The sequence below is a fragment of the Schistocerca piceifrons genome, chromosome X (assembly GCF_021461385.2).
Source record: "Schistocerca piceifrons isolate TAMUIC-IGC-003096 chromosome X, iqSchPice1.1, whole genome shotgun sequence".
NCBI classification, from domain to species: Eukaryota; Metazoa; Arthropoda; class Insecta; order Orthoptera; family Acrididae; genus Schistocerca; species Schistocerca piceifrons.
In genome coordinates, this window is record NC_060149.1 from 168,760,043 (window position 1) to 168,781,968 (window position 21,926).

The 21,926-nt window shown below is 36.0% G+C and overlaps 1 protein-coding gene across 2 annotated transcripts in view; it reads left to right on the top strand.

Annotated features, from left to right (window-relative positions):
* LOC124723192 (ER membrane protein complex subunit 7 homolog) overlaps positions 1 to 21,926 on the top strand; it is an 81,808-nt gene that overhangs the window by 3,715 nt on the left and 56,167 nt on the right. For both annotated transcript variants that reach the window (XM_047248383.1, XM_047248382.1), the window contains exon 2: positions 19,491 to 19,749. In XM_047248383.1, coding sequence (XP_047104339.1) covers positions 19,491 to 19,749 — 259 coding nt within the window. The remainder of the gene's footprint in view (positions 1 to 19,490; positions 19,750 to 21,926) is intronic.

A 21,926-nucleotide genomic window follows, 5' to 3' on the forward strand; every position in this document is an offset into this window, starting at 1 on the left:
ATGCTATTTGTGTGAAGATCGTTCTATATACTCGTAGTGTGCTATTTCACAAGGTGGATCTGCAGTAAACAGCTTGCCAAACAGCCCCCAGTATTGTTAATCCTAGTTAAGTACTGTGATGATTAATCAATCTTTGGATCTTTATTAAGTGCTCTTGATAGTGTCTATTTCACTAAACAATTGAATAAAAACGAATTTCTTGTCATTGCCATTTAAAAACCTATGTCTTATTCTTGTTTTGGCATCCGTGCCTTTCTCAAGTGATCATTCATTTGTTAGCACAGCATGAGTCACATATATGTGAAAGTGTACCTCTATTTAGCATCTTTGAATGTACTTATGTGGATCAGATCCAAGTACATATTTTCAGTGTCAGACACAATAATGATCACATACACTACTTATCAAGGAATATCGTACAGTAGCGTCGTACATAAGTACACATTTTATATCTACTGAAGTCTCTCTACACACAGTTTATTTCTATTTTTCCATACATAAGAAACATCTTTTGGTCTACTAGCCTGCATACCTGTCTACACGTGTTTCAATTCCATTACACTGTAGGTCTGTTTCAAATATTTTGCAGTTGGTGTAGATTCATTGACTGACTAGAAAGGACTTTCTTTAAGCAATAATTTTATTGTCTGCTTAAATTTAGCTTTAAAGTTAATTTTTAAAATAAGAAATGGTAAAAAGTTGTACAGTTTTATTGCCATATAAGCCATACTTCTTTCTAGGTTAGCTGTGTGCTTTGTTGTGTGTGCAAACACCCCCCCCCCCCCCCCGCCCACACACACACACACACACACACACACATACAAAAGAATGAAAAGTTAAAATTTAAGTTTTTTGAATAGGGCCCTACAGCTGTTTCTTCTTGTTACATTAGCCATTATACTGATGGTTACTTCTTACAGCTCGATTCGAAAGTCTCACAAAGTTGTTCAGTGACTTGTACTGATTGCCTCCATTCACCAGTGGAGAAGGTGGAGCTGGCTGCTTTATAGAGTGCCTCGTCTCATATGAATTCGAAGCTCTGTTGCCTTGGGGGGGTGACAGTTTCGGGCACGTTTTCAGCCAAAGTTTAGTTTTCTTCTCGAATCCTCGAAAATCTCCAGTATTTTTCACTATACAGGAGAAAAATATATTGCAGATGGAGACCAATGTCCGAAACTGGTATCCATTAAGGCAACAGAGCATCATGTTCCTAGGAGACAAGGCCTGTCTATGCAGCAGCTAGCTTCAGCTTCTCCATTGGCAATTGTGACAATCAATAGCAAACATTGCAAGACATTCTGCCTGCAGTCCGTCAGCACACAAAGTCATGGTTGATGCCAAAGGGATGACCTAGTGGTAGGCACCACCACATAAGTGCTCAGTAGTATAGTTGGATGAAGTTTGTGGATATGGGTTCCTATCCTTGATTTGTTCATCAAGACACCCTCTATAACTCCTCAAAGTTTGTCTTAACATTTCTGAGACACCCTGTATATCAGAAACAATAGTGGTCCTAGTGTGCTACTTTGTGTTACACTATGATTTATTTGTTGAAATTGTGATAATGTTTCTTTCATTCAAATTGTATTTCTACTGCTTCTTTCCTTTTTTGAATGTAGGATTTAATCAAGTTACCTGGGTGTACTCAGCACCTGTTATGTGGTACAATGAAGGCTTTCACAACTGGATGTTTCAGCTGCTGAGAATTTTTCTGGGTTGTATGGCCGTGGTCCATGGAACTCACCTCCGGAGGTGCTCCTGGTTGTGTGGTTGTGCTGAGTCTTGCCGAGTTGACAAGACTCAGCACAACCAGGGGCACCTCTGAAGATGTCCAACGTAGCCTTGGACGAAACGTCAGGGATTGAAGAGTTCCATGGACCACGGCCATACAACCCGTAAAAATTCTCAGTAACTATTATGTGGCTTATAACTTATAGAGTGCAGCAATCAGTCATCCTTTTTTAGATTTTTTTTTATGCAAAAATTGTGCATTGAGAATGGCTAGCCACTAGCTGAAATCTGGATTTGTGTAAAAAAAATCGAATAAAGGATGACTGATTGCTGCACTCTATAAGTTATAAGTAGAATTTAATGCTAATAAGAGCTGTTCTTCAAATCCCATAGTGATTGTGTTTCCTTAATAAAATATCAAGGTCAGTTACGTCGAAATTTTTTGATAAGTCACAGAGTACATAAAAAGAATTTTGGCTGTGATCTAAAATATGTGAGGTTATACTTGTACACGCAATTGATGCTGAAACTTTATTTTCCTTTCTGGATTCCAAATAATCTACCATTTATGGTGTCATTTATTTCAAAATGTGACATAAATCTAATGTATATTTGTTTTCAGTAAGTTTTTAATTGGCAGTAGGCTAAATGATCTGTAGTTGCTAGAGCACAGTGGATCTCCATTTTTGTATAATGGTAAAACTAGTTACTTTCATACCTAGAGCAGAGTCAAGGGCTTAGAAAATGATTCTTGTGGTCACTAATGAATGCACACTTGAGAATGGGTTAAGTGCCGAAACAAGAGTTGTGATTGGCTCTATGTCCAAGATAAGGAGCTTGCAAGACAAAATAATGCTAAACAATTTTATTTTTGTGTATATCAATGTGAGATGATCCTGGGATTAAATAAATAAAACATACATACAGCATTACTAAATGTTGTTGATATTTATGTGCTACAAAGTATGTTTACTGTCTTGACAAAATGTTAAAGGCACTCATACTGACCGATGTTTTTCGAACTTTGTGACTTTTTGTTCAGTAAGTCGCCCTCCATTGCAGTTGGACTGTTACATTAAGAGAAGGCGATTACTTGACTGGTAATGTAAGATTTGCTTTATCTCCCTCCCCCGCCCCCTCCATATACACTATATTGTAACAATATTTAGATCCTAAGTAATGTATACTACATACATATGCAAATTATATGTGTGAAATGTTACAAAAATTTTTACTGTTCACGTGCCATCAGAATGTCACAAATGTTTACCACATGTGATTATTATTTTTTTCAGTAGACTCTTCCGTGGTGTTAGAGCCCTCCTTCCATTAAAACAGAAAATATTACCAACGTTTTCTTTAATAGCCTTTGTGCCAAAAATCATGTTATGGCACAGTTAACACTTCTCCCAGAGGTCTCAGAAATATATAAATTAATTTCCATTAATGCTAGACCTATAATTATGGTCTTGACTGCAATTTTTTTATGTACACATTTGTGTGAATTTCATAAAACAATATTACAGAACCCTCTTTTTGATAGAGCCAACACTGGTTGTAAGAGTCTAGAATAGGGCCAGTGGTGGACTAGTGTGTTTCATGCAAGAATGTTGTCAGCACTTATTGTGCAGTATGATGGGAACAAAAGATGATGTAGCTGTTTGTGTTATGCAGCCAATGAGAGAGCAGCAGGCAGATGACGTGTTTTGAAATAATACATTCAGAAGAAAGGGTGAAAAATTGCTGTAAGTGAGGATTATAAATTTAATTGCTCCTTGTTTGAATCACAGCTATGTACACTGGGCTGGTATCTGCAAACCAAAGTCAGCGTCTCAATCTGTGGTATATTTCAAAAAGAAGTGAAATATAGCTGTGTTCTATGTTGCTATGCAATTGATCTGCTCGAGCACACCAAATAAGTTGGTCAATTATTTTAATTAAATTATGGAAGAAGGTATGTGGATCAGTGTTTATTAATATATTGAAAATGCGACTTTATTATTGATAACACTGATCTGCCTTTCTTCTCCTGTGATTGAATTAAAAAAAAAAAACATTGATCCATTTACTCAAAGTAGTGGCTTTTGCCGCACTTCCAGATTATCCATCCACACAAACCTTCAAGAGCAATTTCACCACTACTTTTGATATATTTATGTCTCTGCAATTAATCCATAAGACATGCATCAACATACGGCATCGCCATGCAGACCTAAATTACTTAAATCAGTCCACTTTATAGCACCCACTGCCATAATCACAAGATATTTCTCTCAAAACTCACTAATACACTGAAGAACAGCAAACAAGACAATGGTTTCAATTTCAGCACTAGAAACACATTGCCTCTGTTCTCACCTCACATTGGTTATGCTAAAGAATCATCCCCCTGGCTACACAAAACTGGCGCATTGCCAACCAATGAATAGCAGATAAGCGCAGCTGTGACTGCTTCTGGCCCTGATCTAGACTTGAGCCAAACCTGCGCTGTCCTCCTAGCTTCTATAAATGTTTGCACAATATACAATAATCCTTAATATGCAAGACTTATTGCACCAGTGGAACCAAAGCACCAAACTAAATACTACTTGTTTGAAATGTGCTTCATTTCCAAACTATAAGTGACAGCATTTATAAAACACAGGAATACCATGGACAAAGGTAAATAGAAAACATCCAAAGATAAAAATTTTATTACTTCTGGGAGTGAAAAAGATTTGCTGAGTGTAAGAACATTTGATTTTTCCCTATCTATACTGTAGATAAAGAGCTTTCAGGTTTCCAGTAGAGTTGCAGCGCATAAGTACAACAATGTTTTGACAAGTGTTATACTCATCAACATCTGTCTTCCATGAACAATGATGTGTGTGAACTAGTCAAAAATCATGGTATATCAACACAACAACCATAAAGTTTTACCATGAATTTGAAAAGTGTCTGCTCTACACTTCATTTGAATGGTTCTGTCTGCAAGTAATTTACACAACTCATTGCTAGTTTATCATGGTCATATCTAAAATTCATATTCCTTCTCTTTGTTTCATGGTTATGGCCGGACCATCTTCCTCATCTGATTTGGATGTCCGTCCTTCAGCTGCACAAGCACATTTTGATATAACACGTTGTGTCTAGATTCTTGTTTTCTGACACCAATTGAATGTTGGAGGTTCGAAAGTACAAGGAGCTTGTAGGGTTGTTTCAGTCAAGAGCTCTGAACAAACAATTCCTTTCAGAGAGCTACTAAAATACAAAATACAGACCTAATGATTTAAGTCTGGGTAATGTGTAGGCCAGAAGGTTCTGCATGACTTATTCATTTGTTGTGGAAACAGTATGATATTCTATTAGTCAAGCCACAGGTTCTCACTTAGAGTACTTTCTGTAATGATATGAATAATTATGGTTTCTTTAAAAAGTTAATAACTTTAAATCCTCAAATGGAACCTGTCTTAATACATATCACGTTGTTCAGTTTGGTTTGCCGTAACTACTGATTGTTTCACACTTCTTTTTGCATGTTCTGTGGCTCATATTCATGAAAACTCACCATAATGTGGAATGTGTCAGTAGGTTCATAAATACATTTACTCTTTGAAGAACATGGCTCCATGATGGTCATATATTTAACTGAAATTTTTTTTTTTTTTTTTTCATCTTCAACAAAACCACATCAACACTACCTAGAAAATCATCTATGGAACAGAGGGAATTATCAGAGAGAAATCATCCCAATTTTATTAACTAACAACACCTTTAAATAACAAGAGAGGTTGTCAAGTACTTTGGTCCTTTCTGTGAAAGAGTAGTATTAAGTTGTGGATATTTGAGTCTACTATTGTTACATTTGTTTCTTGAATAAGAAATACCACTTTCTCAAATATTATGTGCCCCAGTTGTATTCAGTGTTTGTTTTGTTCATTAATCTTATTGACACCTCATTTGCTTTCCTAATGTCTTCTGGCCTCAAAATGTTCCGAATTTAGTAGTTTATTCGAAGAAACCATTTTGACAGTTAAATATCACACCAAAGTAACTTTTTAGATGCAAACTAGTTAGGCCTTGAAGAGATGAACTTTTTGACACTTCATTTATGTAACTAATAGCAGCTGTTTGTGAACTATTTCACTTTTCTCTCAAATAACTAATGAAGTTTTCTTTATTGTCCTGATTATTTTAAAGGTATTATTTTCTTTTCCAAAATTAGTTCTCATGATGTCCTATTTGATATCAATTTGTCAGTTTTTCACATTTTTTTTGCCTGTGAAATCTCGAACAGAAATTCATTGTATAATTTTCTCTCTAATCACTAATTATTCTTTCCTAATTATCCTGCTTACTTTCAAGTGAATAACCCTTTTTTTACAAAACGAGGCCGCAAGTTGAACTTTTTTTCCTCCTAAGTAAAGTGATGGACTATTTACGAAGAACCATTCGAAAATGCTTTCAAATATTTCATTTATTGCTCATTAATTTGTTGCAGCTGTGTTGGGTTTGGTTATGATGATGCTTCCACATCATTAAAATCAAGAATCAAAATGCATATCTTTAAGATATACCAAATTCCTTACAAAGTTTCAGATACCAAATTCCTTACAAAGTTTCAGATCAGCATAAATACTATTCTTGCACTACGTTAACTCGATTCAGCAATTCTCTCTTCAGTTATATCTACTCATGAAAAGACAGTACCCCACACATAATCGTGAAATCCCACCATGAAATCACTAGTCGTAAAGCAAGTATTAACAAACCTTACCCAAGCTCCACTATGACATTGTATCTGCTCTGGCCTGGATGCGTGCACTAATTCAGTTGGGAAGAGTGTCATAAAGTGTTGTATTGTCTCCTGAGGCAAGCTAGACCACAGCTGTTATAACTGTATCTTGGTGTACCATATACTGCCATTGAGACAGTATTGATGTCCGAGTGGTCCCAAACGTGCTCTTATCGGGGAAAGATCAGGGGATCTTGCTGGCAACGAGGGTACCTCAACATTGTGCAGACAGTTCTAAGAGATATGTGCCATGTGTGGACGAGCAGTTTTCTGTTGAAATATGGCACCACAGTACTGTTACACAAGACGGAACACCTGAAGATGCAGGATGTCTGTGACATAGTGGATTTAAAAATACAATCTTGTAATAATTCACACACACATTATACCAGAGCATTAAACATAAAACATCACAGAGGTCTTCCTATGGTGACAACAATATTATACTAAAGGGAAATAGTTAAAAAGCTTATAGTTATCCTATATTCTATGCCATTAAAGCATCCTAGGCTGAAAGTAGTGCCATATGGAGGCTTCCTTCAGGGTGTTGAACTTGATGCTGCCAATGCATGGCATGTCACCACCATAGTAGGTGCATGTTAAAACATCCCATCCTATTCAAGCACAATGCATTGATCAAGACTAAAGCACGTCTTTAAAATTTTGATGATAATTATGATGTGCAAAAGCACTTTGTTTGTTCAACAGTTCTTGTAGAGTCGTTAACTGCTGGGCATAAATCTCAAGTTCTAGCACATTCAGATAAAACCCCTTTGAAGCTGTGTGTAGTATTTCCAGTAGTTTAGCTATGGACAATTGCCTAATAGGCATGTTGGCAAAAATATTTAGGAACAGCCTAAAGAATAATTTTTTCGGCTCTTTCCCAGGAATTAGAGAGATGATGATTTTGTTGCATACAGTATGTCATTGAATCCACTGTGTTGTGCAAAGGGAAGAAAAATGATGTGATAGGACTGATGGAAATGTTAAAAAAAAAACCAGCATCTGAAAATCTTCATACTAGAGCTGGAAAAGAATGTAACAATTAACTTTGTAGAGCTGGACATCAAAGGGAAGAGGAGGAGGCACATTTCCAACTTCTTTAGAAAGGATACATGATTATATAATATTGTAAGAGAGGTGCTGTGCTACCCAGCTCAACATAAGAGAGCATACTTTTACGCTATGTGGTACAGAGCCCTCAGACTGACATTCATGGAAGACAAATTGCAAAGAGAATTAGGGTTATTAAACAAGTAGCAACAGAGAATTGATATAGCTGACAGGATATCGTGCATGTTTAAAAATAAATAAATGAAATTGCAAACAGAAATACTGAAAGTAAGAAAGTGAAAGTTAAGAAAATATTTGTCGCTTTGATGCAGAGGATGAATCACAGAAAGAATTGCTACATTTTTTTCCAGACAACATAGCTGTAGTGTATTGGAATGAAGGATAAATTGTACACATATTAAGGCATAAACTCAGCATGGCAAAAAAGAACCAATACAATAATTCTGGGGTGTATAATGTCAAATGTGTAACATGTAATAAATTTTGTGTGACAAATAGGCTGAATTTTTTAGATCTGTTATAAAGAACATTGTCAACACAAATAGGACAGCATTTTGGGCACACAAAAATCCTGTTAACATGAACTTTGTACAGTAGGGGAACAGATGAAAATACTGATCAAAGATTCAAAGAGTTTTTATTCGAGTGTGCTATAACAACTTGAGATATATGCCCACCAGCTAAAAACTCCAACAGAACTGTTGAACAAAGTCATTTTGCACATTTGTAAATATTCTGAAATTTTTAAAGACCTGTTCTAACCTTCATCAGTCTATCCTATTGGGATATGATGGAACACTTTACAACCCATCTGCTATGCGGCCCACAGCACACTAGCTGTGCCAGGATTGACATGATGAAGAGAAACGCTACCACAGCACTACTTTCAGCTTTGCACTTATGCAGCTCAGCCGATGATAGTTTAACAAAAAAGAAGGTGGGACATATCCTTTAAAGTTTAACTTTTTCTTTTTAATAAAATATTTTTGTCAATCTAGGAAATCCACTATAATGTTTTTGTTTTTAATGCTTTGGAATATTTTAAATTGTAAATTATTTCAAGATGGTATTTTTAAAGCTGCTAGGGACTATGGAGGGCACTTATTAACACTCCAGGGTTTTTACATCAATCAGATTTCTTTTAAAATCATAATACAAACGAAAAGCATACTAGTTTGGCTTTAATATATTACAGTAAAATTGATAGGTCTGATAAGACTGGTTACTCTGTAACTATGGAAAATAATGTTATACAGTGTTTATATTCTAATGGCATAAAAAAACTAGCTCTGTAATGTTCTAACCATGGTACTAGAACACAATTGTTATTTATTCTTATACCAGTAAACCCCTCAAACTCGATTCTTTAAGGAATTTAACTCCTATGTATTAAACAGTTTCATATATTTGATTACTTTAGAAATGAGTTAATACATTCAAATATTTGTCATGAAGAATGTAAGCAGAAAATGGTTTGAAATTGTGTGTAAAGTTTGCTGGAAGTCACTAATCATTCTTTCTCAAGTACTGGATGTATGCAGTCTGGCTAATTTGCATGCCGTGAGTTATGCTATCTCAGGGCATAAAGTGTCCAGCTGTAATACATGACTTGTGTTAAACAATTAACATAAGATTATGGTTCTTAATGAGTAGATTGTTACATCATTCTAAATTATTAAATTTGGTCAGCCTTGGAAGCTGTTAGGCAACCTGCAACTGGACCCATATTCCTGGTTAGCTATTTAGTAATAGAGATCGTTTCACAGATCTGAAGATGAGCAACACTGTCCGAAACTGGTCAGATTGTAATAATAATAATAATAATAATAATAATAATAATAATAATAAACCCCGTGGAGGCCGGGGAAAAGAATAGGCCTCCGGTATGTTCTGCCAGTCGTAAAAGGCGACGAAAAGAACAAACCACTAGTAGTGCTAACCCCCCTTTTAGTGTGATTAGTTGGTTCAGGACAGAACTAAAGAAGCCTCGGACAAGCGCCATCATGGTCGGGGACGACGCTTGAACCCTATGCCCGCCCACAATGGTAACGACACTGCTAGCCAACTGGAAAATGATTTAAATCCAAATAGAGGTGTTTTGCAGGATATGCTTCCTGCAACCACCCTAGAAGGAAAACAAAGACAGAGGATGAGATGGTCAGATGAAGTTAATCGACACCTCATGTTCTGTTATTACCAAGCAACAAACCTAGGAACCAACACAACTGGATACAGATTACAAGTATACACAACATTTATTACCAGATACCCAGAATTAAAATTTTTAACAGAACAACGACTAGCTGATCAGATCCGTGTAATAATCAAAAATAACAGGATACCCCAGTCAGAATTAGAAAACATCAAACAAGAAGTACAACAAATGCTGGAACAAAATAATGTGCAATCAGAAGAAGAAGAAAATACAGTAATGGACTCAAACATCCCAGAGCAAACAAACAAAGAACAACACGCATCAATTAAACAATCAGAGCAAAACGAAATCTTAAGGCAGCCACCAGAACAAGCACAAATAGAACACGAAGTGACACACATGTTAGTTATAGAAGAAAAATTTCAGCTGACATATATAGAACACGAAGACACAAATACAGACATTAGATCATTCTTGCATAGACCGCCAAATAACCCACAAGTCGAAACAACAATAAAAACTATCAACACACTCATACACAACAAAATAAATGAAAACACAACTATGGAAGAGTTACAGCTACTGGTTTATATAGGAGCACTCACTACACTAAATATACACACTAGGCAGAGATCAGAACCAACCAACACACAGAAGAAACCCACAAAACCAGCATGGCAACACAGGCTACAGATCAGAATAGAAAAACTGAGAAAAGACATCAGACAGCTAACACAATTTATAAGAAATGAAATATCAGAAAAAAAAACGAAAAAGGTTAGGTAAAATCTCACAACAAGAAGCGATAGAGCAATTAGATGAAAAGAAGCAGAAATTACAAGCGTTGGCCAAACGACTTAGAAGATACAAAAAAAGTGAAAATAGAAGGAAATAAAACCAAATATTCAACACAAACCAAAAGAAATTTTACCAGACAATAGATAACACACACATTAAAATAGACAATCCACCAAACATAACAGACATGGAACACTTCTGGAGCAACATATGGTCAAACCCGGTACAACATAACAGGCATGCACGGTGGATACAAGCAGAAACAGACACATACAAGATGATACCACAAATGCCTGAAGTGATATTTTTGCAACATGAAGTCACCCAAGCAATTAATTCTACTCACAATTGGAAAGCCCATGGAAAAGATAAAATAGAAAATTTCTGGCTAAAGAAGTTCACCTCAACACATTCACATCTAACTAAATTATTTAACATTTACATTGCAGACCCATACACATTCCCTGATACACTTATGGAATAACTTATCTGAAACCTAAAGATCAAGCAGACACAGCAAACTCAGCTAAATATCGCCTCATAACATGCCTACCAACAATATACAAAATATTAACTTTAGTCATTACACAGAAATTAATGACACATACAACACAGAACAAAATTATCAATGAAGAACAAAAAGGCTGTTGCAAAGGAGCACGAGGATGTAAAGAGCAACTGATAATAGATGCAGAGGTGACATATCAAGCTAAAACTAAACAAAGGTCGCTGCACTACGCATACATTGATTACCAAAAAGCTTTTGATAGTGTACCCCACTCATGGTTACTACAGATATTGGAAATATACAAAGTAGATCCTAAATTGATACAGTTCCTAAACATAGTAATGAAAAATTGGAAAACCACACTTAATATCCAAATAAATTCAAATAATATCACATCACAGCCAATACAGATTAATTGTGGAATATACCAAGGAGACTCATTAAGTCCTTTCTGGTTCTGCCTTGCTCTGAACCCACCATCCAACATGCTAAATAATACAAATTATGGATACAATATTACTGGAACATACCCACACAAAATCACACATTTGCTATACATGGATGATCAAAAACTACTGGCAGCAACAAATCAACAACTCAACCAATTACTAAAGATAACAGAAATATTCAGCAATGATATAAATATGGCTTTTGGAACAGACAAATGTAAGAAAAATAGCACTGTCAAGGGAAAACACACTAAACAAGGAGATTACATATTGGATAACCACAGCAACTGCATAGAAGCGATGGAAAAAACAGATTCCTATAAATATCTAGGATACAGACAAAAAATAGGAATAGATAATACAAATATTAAAGAAGAACTAAAAGAAAAATATAGACAAAGACTAACAAAAATACTGAAAACAGAATTGACAGCAAGAAACAAGACAAAAGCTATAAATACTTACGCTATACCAATACTGACCTACTCATTTGGAGTAGTGAAATGGAGTAACACAGACCTAGAAGCACTCAATACACTTACACGATCACAATGCCACAAATATAGAATACATCACATACATTCAGCAACAGAAAGATTCACATTAAGCAGAAAGGAAGGAGGAAGGGGATTTATCGATATAAAAAACCTACATTATGGACAGGTAGACAATTTAAGAAAATTCTTTCTAGAACGAGCAGAAACTAGCAAAATACACAAAGCAATCACTCATATAAATACATCGGCTACACCAATGCAATTTCATAACCACTTCTACAACCCTTTAGATCACATAACATCAACAGATACGAAGAAAGTAAATTGGAAAAAGAAAACACTACATGGCAAGCAGCCGTATCATCTAACACAGCCACACATCGATCAAGATGCATCCAACACATGGCTAAGAAAAGGCAATATATACAGTGAGACGGAAGGATTCTTGATTGCAATACAGGATCAAACAATAAACACCAGATATTACAGCAAGCATATTATTAAAGATCCCAATACCACAACAGATAAATGCAGACTTTGCTAACAACAAATAGAAACAGTAGATCACATCACAAGCGGGTGTACAATACTAGCAAATACAGAATACCCCAGAAGACATGACAATGTAGAAAAAATAATCCATCAAAAGCTTGCCTTACAACATAAACTTATAAAACAACACATTCTCACATACAAGTATGCACCACAAAGTGTACTGGAGAATGATGAATTCAAATTATACTGGAACAGAACCATTATAACAGATAAAACAACACCACATAAGAAACCTGACATCATACTCACCAATAAAAAGAAGAAATTAACACAACTAATTGAAATATCCATACCCAATACAACAAATATACAAAAGAAAATAGGAGAAAAAATTGAAAAATACATCCAACTGGCTGAGGAAGTCAAGGACATGTGGCATCAGGATAAAGTTGACATTATACCAATTATACTATCAACTACAGGAGTCATACCACACAATAATCACCAGTACATCAATGCAATACAGCTACATCCAAACCTATATATACAACTACAGAAATCTGTAATTATTGATACATGTTCAATTACCCGAAAGTTCCTAATTGCGATATAACACATACCATACAGTTAAAAGGAAGTGACGCTTGATCAAGGTCCGCGTCACTTTCCGTTTTTAACCAGACTTAACGTCTGAGAAAGTAAAGAAATAATAATAATAATAATAACAGTGCTCAGCAGATGGAAAATAAGTATGTTTTCTACAAATACGGATCACCGGTAACTCAGTGACAAGTATGCCCAGCTTTGATAAATTCAATATCTGGTGTGTCATCCGATGGATTCTATGGGGCCTTGTCTTTATGCCATTTTGTTCCTCTGTTGCCTTTTTCTATTCGGTCTCTCAAAACTACACATTCATCTTCTTTTGTATTCCATTCCTCTGTTTCAGTCAGCCATTACACAATTCTTCCTTTGAAGCCCTCAAGAATCTCTCTCTCTCTCTCTCTCTCTCTCTCTCTCTCTCTCTCTCTCTCTGTTATCTGTGTTCCATCTATATTTCCTCCCTTTCTACAATTAATTCAGTTTTTATATTTACTGTTCATAAGAATAAATTATGGTCAGAGTTCACACCTGTCCCCTGAAATGTTTTGCATAAAATCATGTTTTGAATTTCTGTGTTACCTCTATATAATCTGTCTCAAACCTTCTGGTGTCTCAAGGTCTCTTTCACATGTACAACCTTCTATCATGATTTTTAAACAAAGTGTTAACAATGATTAAATTGTGTGGTGTACAGAATTCTGCCAGGCAGCTTCCCCTGACATTTCTTTCTTGCAGCCCATGTTCTCCTATTATTTTTCCTTCTCTTCCTCTTCCTACTATAAAATTCAAGTCTTTAGTCACAATTAAATTTTTTTTCTCCCTTAACTGTCAGAATAAATTCTTTTCTCCATCATGTATTCTTTAAATCATTTGATCATCTGTGTAGCTAATAGTCATAAAAACTTGTCCAACTGTGGTGGTTGTTGGCTGTATGTCTATTGTCCGTATGATAAAATGTTTTTACTATGCTGTTTGAGTTAACTTGCCCACATCCCTACTGTATTATTCATTGTTAAACCTATTCCTGCATTACTACAGTACCCAAATGTTGAAGTCCCGTTCTCCTTACCCCTACATCTGAATCTAACATTTCAGTTTCTTTTTTCAAGCTCTCTAACCTACCTACTTACCCACCCACTTACCCCCCCCCCCCCCCCCCCCACCCCCCCACCCAGTTTAAGGCATTTAATATTCCACACTCTTCTATTCTCTTCTTGTCTGTACTGTTTGTCTGCGTTCCACTTCTATATGAAGCTGTACTATAGACAAATACCTTCAGAGAAGTCTGTCTAACATTTAAATTTGTTTCATACTAGCCATTTTCACTTCTCTTTCTCAGAAACTCTTCTATTGTTATTGCCGCTCATAATTGTATATTCTCTCTGCTTTGGTCGTCATTAGTTATTTTGCTGTGCACATAGCAAAAGTCGTCTACTATCCTTAGTGTCTCGTTTCCTTATATAATTCCCTCCACATTGCGTGAATTAATTCGACTGTGTTCCATTATCATTGTTTTACTTTTGTTGATATTCACTTTATATTCTCTTTCCAAGACATTCCCGGCTGGGTTGGGGATTTTCTCTGCTTGGGGACTGGGTGTTTGTGTTGTCCTCATCATTTCGTCATCCTCCTCACCATTTGTGACAGTGGCTAGATTGGACTGTGAAAAAAAAAATTTACTGGAAAAAAAATTAGGACTTTTCGAGCACTGATGACCACGCAGTTGAGTGTCCTACAAACCAGTCATCATCATCATCATCATCATCATCATCATCATCTTTCCAAGACATCATTCATTCTCTTCAGCTTATATTCAAAGTTCTTTTGCTGTCTGTGACAGAATTACAATGTCACCAGCAAACCTCAAAATTTTTCTTTATCTCCCTGAACTTTAATTTTGTTTTAAAAGTTCTATTTTCTCAATGTATAGGCTGCATAATTTTGGGGATAGGTTGCAACTCCCTGCCCTCTCTCCCCCTCCCCCTCCCCCCCCCCACCACCACCACCACCACCACCACCACTTCTATCTCGTTTGTCTCTTAAGCTGCAGTCTGATTTCTGTACAAATTGTAGAAAATGTTTTGTCCTTGTGTTTTATCCCTGTTACCTTAAGAATTTCAGAAAGTGTATTCCAGTCAACATTGTCAAATGTTTTTCCCTAAGTCTACAAATGCAGGATTTCTTTTCTTTGTTCTATCTTCTCAGACAAGTTGCAGGATCAGTATTGCTTCACATGTTTCTACATTTTTTCTGGAGCCCAAACTAATTTTTGAAGCTGAGTTCTACCAGTCTTTCCATTCTTGTGTAAATAATTTGTTATTATTTTCCAACCATGACTTATTAAGCTGATGGTCTGGTAATATTTATTACCTGTTACCACATGCTTTCATTGGAATTAGGATTATTAGATTGTTCTTGGTGTCTGATGCTATTTCACCTATCCTGTGTATCTTGCATACTAGATTGAATAGTGTTGTCATGACTAGTCCTCCCAAGGATCTCAGTAATTTTCACAGAATGTCATGTGTTCCATATGCCATTTAGTGCCTTGTCAAGTTTCCTTTTTGTAATATTGTTTTCATGTTTCTTTCCTTTGTATAGCCCTTCTGTACATTCCTTCCACCGTTCAGCATTTCCTTCTTTGCATGGTAATGGCGTACCATCTGAGCTCTTGCTATTCACTAGGTGCTTCTCTTTCTTCCAAAGGTTTGTTTAATTTTCCCATGCACACCATCTTTCATCCCCCTCTTCATTCATGCTTGTACAGCTTCACATTCCCCTCTAGCCTTTCCTGCTTTACTTTTTCTTTAAATGTCATGTTTTAGAGGTCTGTCTATCCTAAATGTTACACAATCTCTGCATTGCGCAATTAGTAAAAGAAACCAAGGAGTTGGTGGGGCACTCCTCTCCCCCTCCCTCCCCCTTGGAAAGAGGATATAAGATTAATAAAACACAAGGAAAAAGGGCTAATTGAATGTTATCAAGCTAAATCAGGCTATGCTAAGGGAATTAAATAAGGAAATGACACAGTAAAAGTAGTATATAAGTTGATATTTTGGCAGCAAAATAACTGATGAGGGCTGATCTGGAGAGGATATAAAATATAGACTGAAACAGTAAGAAAAGTGTATCTGAAAAATGAGTTGTTTACATCTATCAATCTTCTATCTTCTGAACATCCATAAATTGAAGTCCCATGGCATGCTTTCTACCTGTATATTTGGTCCGGTTTTGACTAAGAGAGATATTGATTCACAAGTAAGATTTGTGTACATCATTTGCAAATATTTTGTGGAAATTGTCAGAACTGTGATGAATTATTCTCCTGGACTGTGAATATGATGCCGATGCCATCTAGGAGTTCTGCCACCACAACTTGAGAGGGCAGCGAAGCTTAATCTAAACCTGTTTCTGGCCTGGTGGTCTACCGGTAAGGTACATGCCTGGAAACTGAAATGTTGCAGACTCAAATTCCGTGTGACCCACTCATTTTTCACTCTGACTTTTAAACTGTCATTCATCTCTCAATGACGTGCACATCACCATAAATGAAATGTGGTTCAAATTCCATGTTAAGCTGTAGGTCCGCGTTCCCAGTTGGATATAAATATAGGGAAAGACCTGAACTGATTTAATGAAACAGAAAACCTAAATGTGGATTGCTGTATTGGAACCTGAAACTCACTGCTCCTAAATGAAACTCCAATGCCTTAGTTGCTATGAATTTTACCTGCCCATTGAATAGAGCGGACCCACATTAATCAAGTGCCATATTTGTTTTAACAATGTGTGTTAATGGAGACAGTAAAAGTCATAGAAGGTGAAGAATAACCAGCGCACCAGCAGCAACAGCACCACCCTGGCCCACGCTGACTGCTACTACCACACAGCAGCATTGCTCTGTCACTGGGACGATACTGGCTATTCTTTGTGTTTTACTTCCCCCTTTTTACACATATCAATAACACAGATATTGCGCTAAACTATTTTGGGAGTGCTTTGTTAAATGAGCATGTAAAATTCGACTTTAAAATCCTTTTTCTTCTTCATCAAAGTGGAAGCAAACTGACACTTTCCATTGACACTGGGCATCATGTGAAAGACATGACTAGCTGACTGCAGCTACTCATTGAAAAAATGAAATTGCAAATATCTGTCAAAACCTCATAGAAAATGTACCTGACAACTCTTAGGAGGGACATCAAGTGTATAGCTACTTTACCACTGTTTTATGAATTATTTTGTTTTTCAGTCCTGTGAACAATACCACTAGCTTGCACATGCAAAAGCTTATCATTTCTTAGGATGATTTTTTCATTCTGTGTACAATAGCACCCAATTTACCCTTCATCTGTAGACTTTCCCAAATGTTGCTAAGGTGATAGTTAAAGACTTTCAGTGCAAACAACTTTGCTTAGTTGGTAATTTCATCAGTGATTTTTGAGGCGCACAATGTTAGAAATGTCAAAATATGTTAATTTTAATTTCACACAACTGTTGTAGATGTAGTTCACTGTTCTCTTTCAGTTTTTCCCAGTGTTTATGTTCAGAAATTCTTAGACCATGGGAGACAAAAGGTAAGACACTCCTTATTACTGTCCTGTTATACAATCGCAAAGGATGGCATTTAACTCTCCAAGCCACACTCCAGCAAGAAAAGTAGTGCCAACAATACTTACTTTTAGTTTGAAGGCGCTTTTACTATTTCAGTATAAGTTTCATAGAATTAATCCTTTAGGTGGAGTTTTCGAGAGTATTGCATTTTTGAGTTGTGTCAGTGCTCTTGGCAGAATTCGATATGCCTCCTAATACTGGTGTTTCATTCTTTGTGTTATTGATATTTCTGTATTTATACTGTCTATGTGTGTCATAATTTTTATTAGCACTGCTGTCAACATGCTGCAGTAGTGTCCAGTTGTAGAAAAGTGAAATGAAAAAAGAAGCTGTGAACAACCTCAGTAACTGATCAACATTTACTCACAAGCTGGAATTGTTTTATCTGTGTGGTAAAATAGTACACCATGTGCCAAATGGGCACAGGATTCGAAGATAATGAAAGTAAATGCAGTGGTACTATAATGTGCTGGTGCATTTCCATTTTGTTGTGAGCAGTGTGTAGACTGTTGGTGAAGTTTGCCATCCAATGCTACAGAAGACTCCATTTTGATCCAGTTTTTGACTGTAGGCTTTAATTCCTTGAAGTTCAGATACAGAATGTAAGTGTTGGACACCACAAAGTGTAATCTGAAAATACTGATTGTGGTTTCTAGAGGCAGAAAAAAAATCTGTCCAATATTAATCATACCAGAGCACAAAGATTTCCTCTGAAGTTAACTACATTGAAGTTGGACAAGGAATATGTTTTATCACACACAAATCGTGCATCTCTTTTCAAAATACTTTTTATTGCTCTTATGTCTGATGGGAAGGTGGTAGCTAGTACAGTAAAGAAACCTCATGTAAAGAGATCAATTTGGGGGTGATGGATTTCTGATGTGGGGAGATTGCATGTTGTAGGGGCGTACGGGGCCTCATATATTCATTGACGAGGAGAGAGATGCTGTTAACGTCTTGATACACAGTGATGAGATATGTCAACCACATGTGCAACTTGGCGGAGAGGCCATTTATCCAGACATCTTCATGGATATTCACTTCTTTTCTTATCAAGGTATGGTGAGTGATGAATTTCTCACAGGTGAAGACATTCAACGCAAGAGCTGGTAAGAGCATGCATGGGCTGTGTTGGGTACACAAATTTTGGCATTTCAGGTACCACTCCACTAAATCAACTTTCCAATACCAATAACTTCTTGGATGACCTCATAGGAACCATGCCACATTGCTGCCAAAATTGAGGCAGCTATAAGTAATCATGTTGCTTATGAACTGTTTTGTTGAGGACGGGATTTTCTGGTTTTGTTATTGATTTTTAAAATGTATATTTTCATTTTCAGAAATTTGTAATTGTTTTTGTGGAGACTGATTTATGCTAAAAGTGTTGTTTGCTGTAAACTTCCCAATACCTTGATCACAAAATTTGCTCTCATTTCTTTACTATCCTTAACTTGTAAACAGTAGTCTTCTTAAGAACCTCATTAATTGGTGACAAGTACTAAGATACTGTACATTAGAGTTATACTGTCTCCCAGAAAGTGCAATAAGGAAACCAATTTCAATGAAATTGTAAAATAAGAAGTGCAGCATTACTGAGGATATGAGAGTGATTAATAGTTGTAAATTTGGTACTTGACTGAGAAAGATTACAGCTTTACATGAAAATTTCAAGTTATATATTTGATCTGATTTTAATTTATAAATGAAATAATTATTTGTGTGTGTGTGTGTGTGTGTGTGTGTGTGTGTGTGTGTGTTTCTGAAATAAATTATATGCATACTTTTACAGAGAGGACGGTACTTTCACCATACATAATGTGCCTTCAGGATCATATGTACTAGAAGTAGTCAATCCGGATTATGCCTATGAACCTGTGAGAGTGGAAATAAATTCTAAAGGCAAATATAGAGCAAGAAAAGTAAATTATATACAGACATCTCAAGTGATACCAGTGACATACCCTTTAAAACTGAAGGCTCTGTCTCGCTTAAGGTATTTCCAGGCAAGAGAGCAATGGAGAATCACAGATTTCCTGTTCAGTCCTATGGTGAGTATATATTGTTTAGTATTGTATATTGTCTTACAATTTCAGTTAGGCAAAATACTGTTGAAACACTGTGGATCCTATAGTTTTAGTAGTTTTCCCGAGGGAACTAAAGTAATGTCTGAAAACTGATCTGTAACTTAGTAAAATTACTTAAACATGTCCAAGACAGATTTTTAGTATTTTGTGCTTGTTAGCATAATCCAATCTTATTTATGTTACTTATAGTTCATTGAACAGCTTTTAGTATGGTATATAAATTAATCAAACTTTCTGCTGCTGCTGTGGCCTCAACCTTTGTTTCCTCTGCCACTAGTGAGACGTCTGCTTCTTATTAGTAGTTTGCCAACATACTGTCTGATGAAGAGAGAGATACGTTATTAGAACTAATTCTTACAACTTCATTTAAATATTTTTGCTGCTGTTAGCTAACAAAATTTTCTTTGATTGACTGAGGTCGTTACATTAAATTGTTTCATGGGTTCTTCTGCATTGAATTCAGTCATTACTAGCCACTGGTCCATAGCTATACAAGTAGTTTATGTGAAATCTCCTGACTGAGTGTTGGCTCTCCAGCTGAAGTAGTCATTCTCATGTTTTTAGTGGTAAAGTTGTGCAGACAGTACAACGTGGTAGTAAAGAAAAGAAAAAGAATCACTTGTCAAAAAGTTTTGTTTCTCTCTCCCATACACTTTCCCATCCTTTCATGTAGTAGATCACTGTAAAGCCTTACTGTTTATTTGAACTCTGTTACTTATGTGACTTGCATGAATGTGACAGTTTGATTTCGCTTACTTTGAGATGTGGTAGGTTTTGGTTTTCATCCCATATTTTTAGAACCAGATTGACAGCAAATGTGTAGTACTTTCCATGTTACACTCAACAATATACACAGTATTCTTTATCAATAGGAAATTATTGTAGTGGTATAATATCAAATAATTGCAATTTATTGTTTCTTTTCAGTTTCTTGTGTTTTAAGCTAGTCTAGGCATACACTGCATTTTAACACATTACAGCTCCCGGTGGTTGGTGATCTGGTTTAAATAAGTGCAAATTACTTCATGAAGCATCGTGGATTAAACTTTCATACTCCTCCTGAAAGTATAAGTGTAATTTTTATCACAAATATTTCTTATGATAATTTGTGCGTAACATTTCAAGAATACTATTTTTCAGCGGTTTTATATTACTGTGAAATGGTAAAAAACTTGTACAGAATCACATTATTTGTCTGTAAGAGCAGGATGTTTAATGGAAATCACTTTTTTTACATGTCAAGTTCCGTAGGACCGAATTGAGGAGCAAATCTCCAAGGTCATGGAACATGGCAGTACATAAATTAAAACATAAAAGTAATAACAGATAAAAATAAAATGTTTATGAACTGAAAAAAGTGAAGCCATAATTTTAAGTAAACACAGTCAACAATATAACATAAGAATCAGTTTAATTTTTCAAGGAACTCCATCAACAGAATAGGAGTGATCCATGAGGAAACTCTTCAGTTTCGATTTGAAAGCGTGTCTATTACGTGAAAGATTTTTAAGTTCTTGTGGTAACTTATTAAAAATGCATGCAGCAGTATACTGCACGCCTTTCTGCACAAGGGTTACGGAAGTCTGATCCAAATGCAGGTTGGATTTATGCCGAGTATTAACTGAGTCAAAACTGCTTATTCTTGCGAATAAGCTGATATTGTTAAGAAGAAATGACAGTAAAGCGTGTGTGTGTGTGTGTGTGTGTGTGTGTGTGTGTGTGCCATTTCTTAACCAAAAATATCCTTTTGGAGTGGGAAGAGTTACCCCAAAATATAATACCATAAGACAAAAGCAAATAAAAATAGGCAAAGTAGACTAGTTTTCGTGTGGAACAATCACTTACTTCAGATAACGTTCGAGTAGTAAAAATGGCAGCATTAAGTCTTTGAACAAGATCCTGAATGTGGGCTTTCCACGACAGTTTACTGTACATGGTGTCCCAAAAAGAGTGACCCGATTTTAAATAGAATTATTTATTAGGAAGAATTGCATACTAAATTACTCAGAAAAAACAGAAGTTTATAAAATTCCATCATAAATGTTCAGTATGTCCTCCATTGGCTGCACGGGCGACATCTAGCGAATAGCCAAATTTGTCCCAAACTGAGCGTAAGGTGTCTTCTATCACTGAAGCTACAG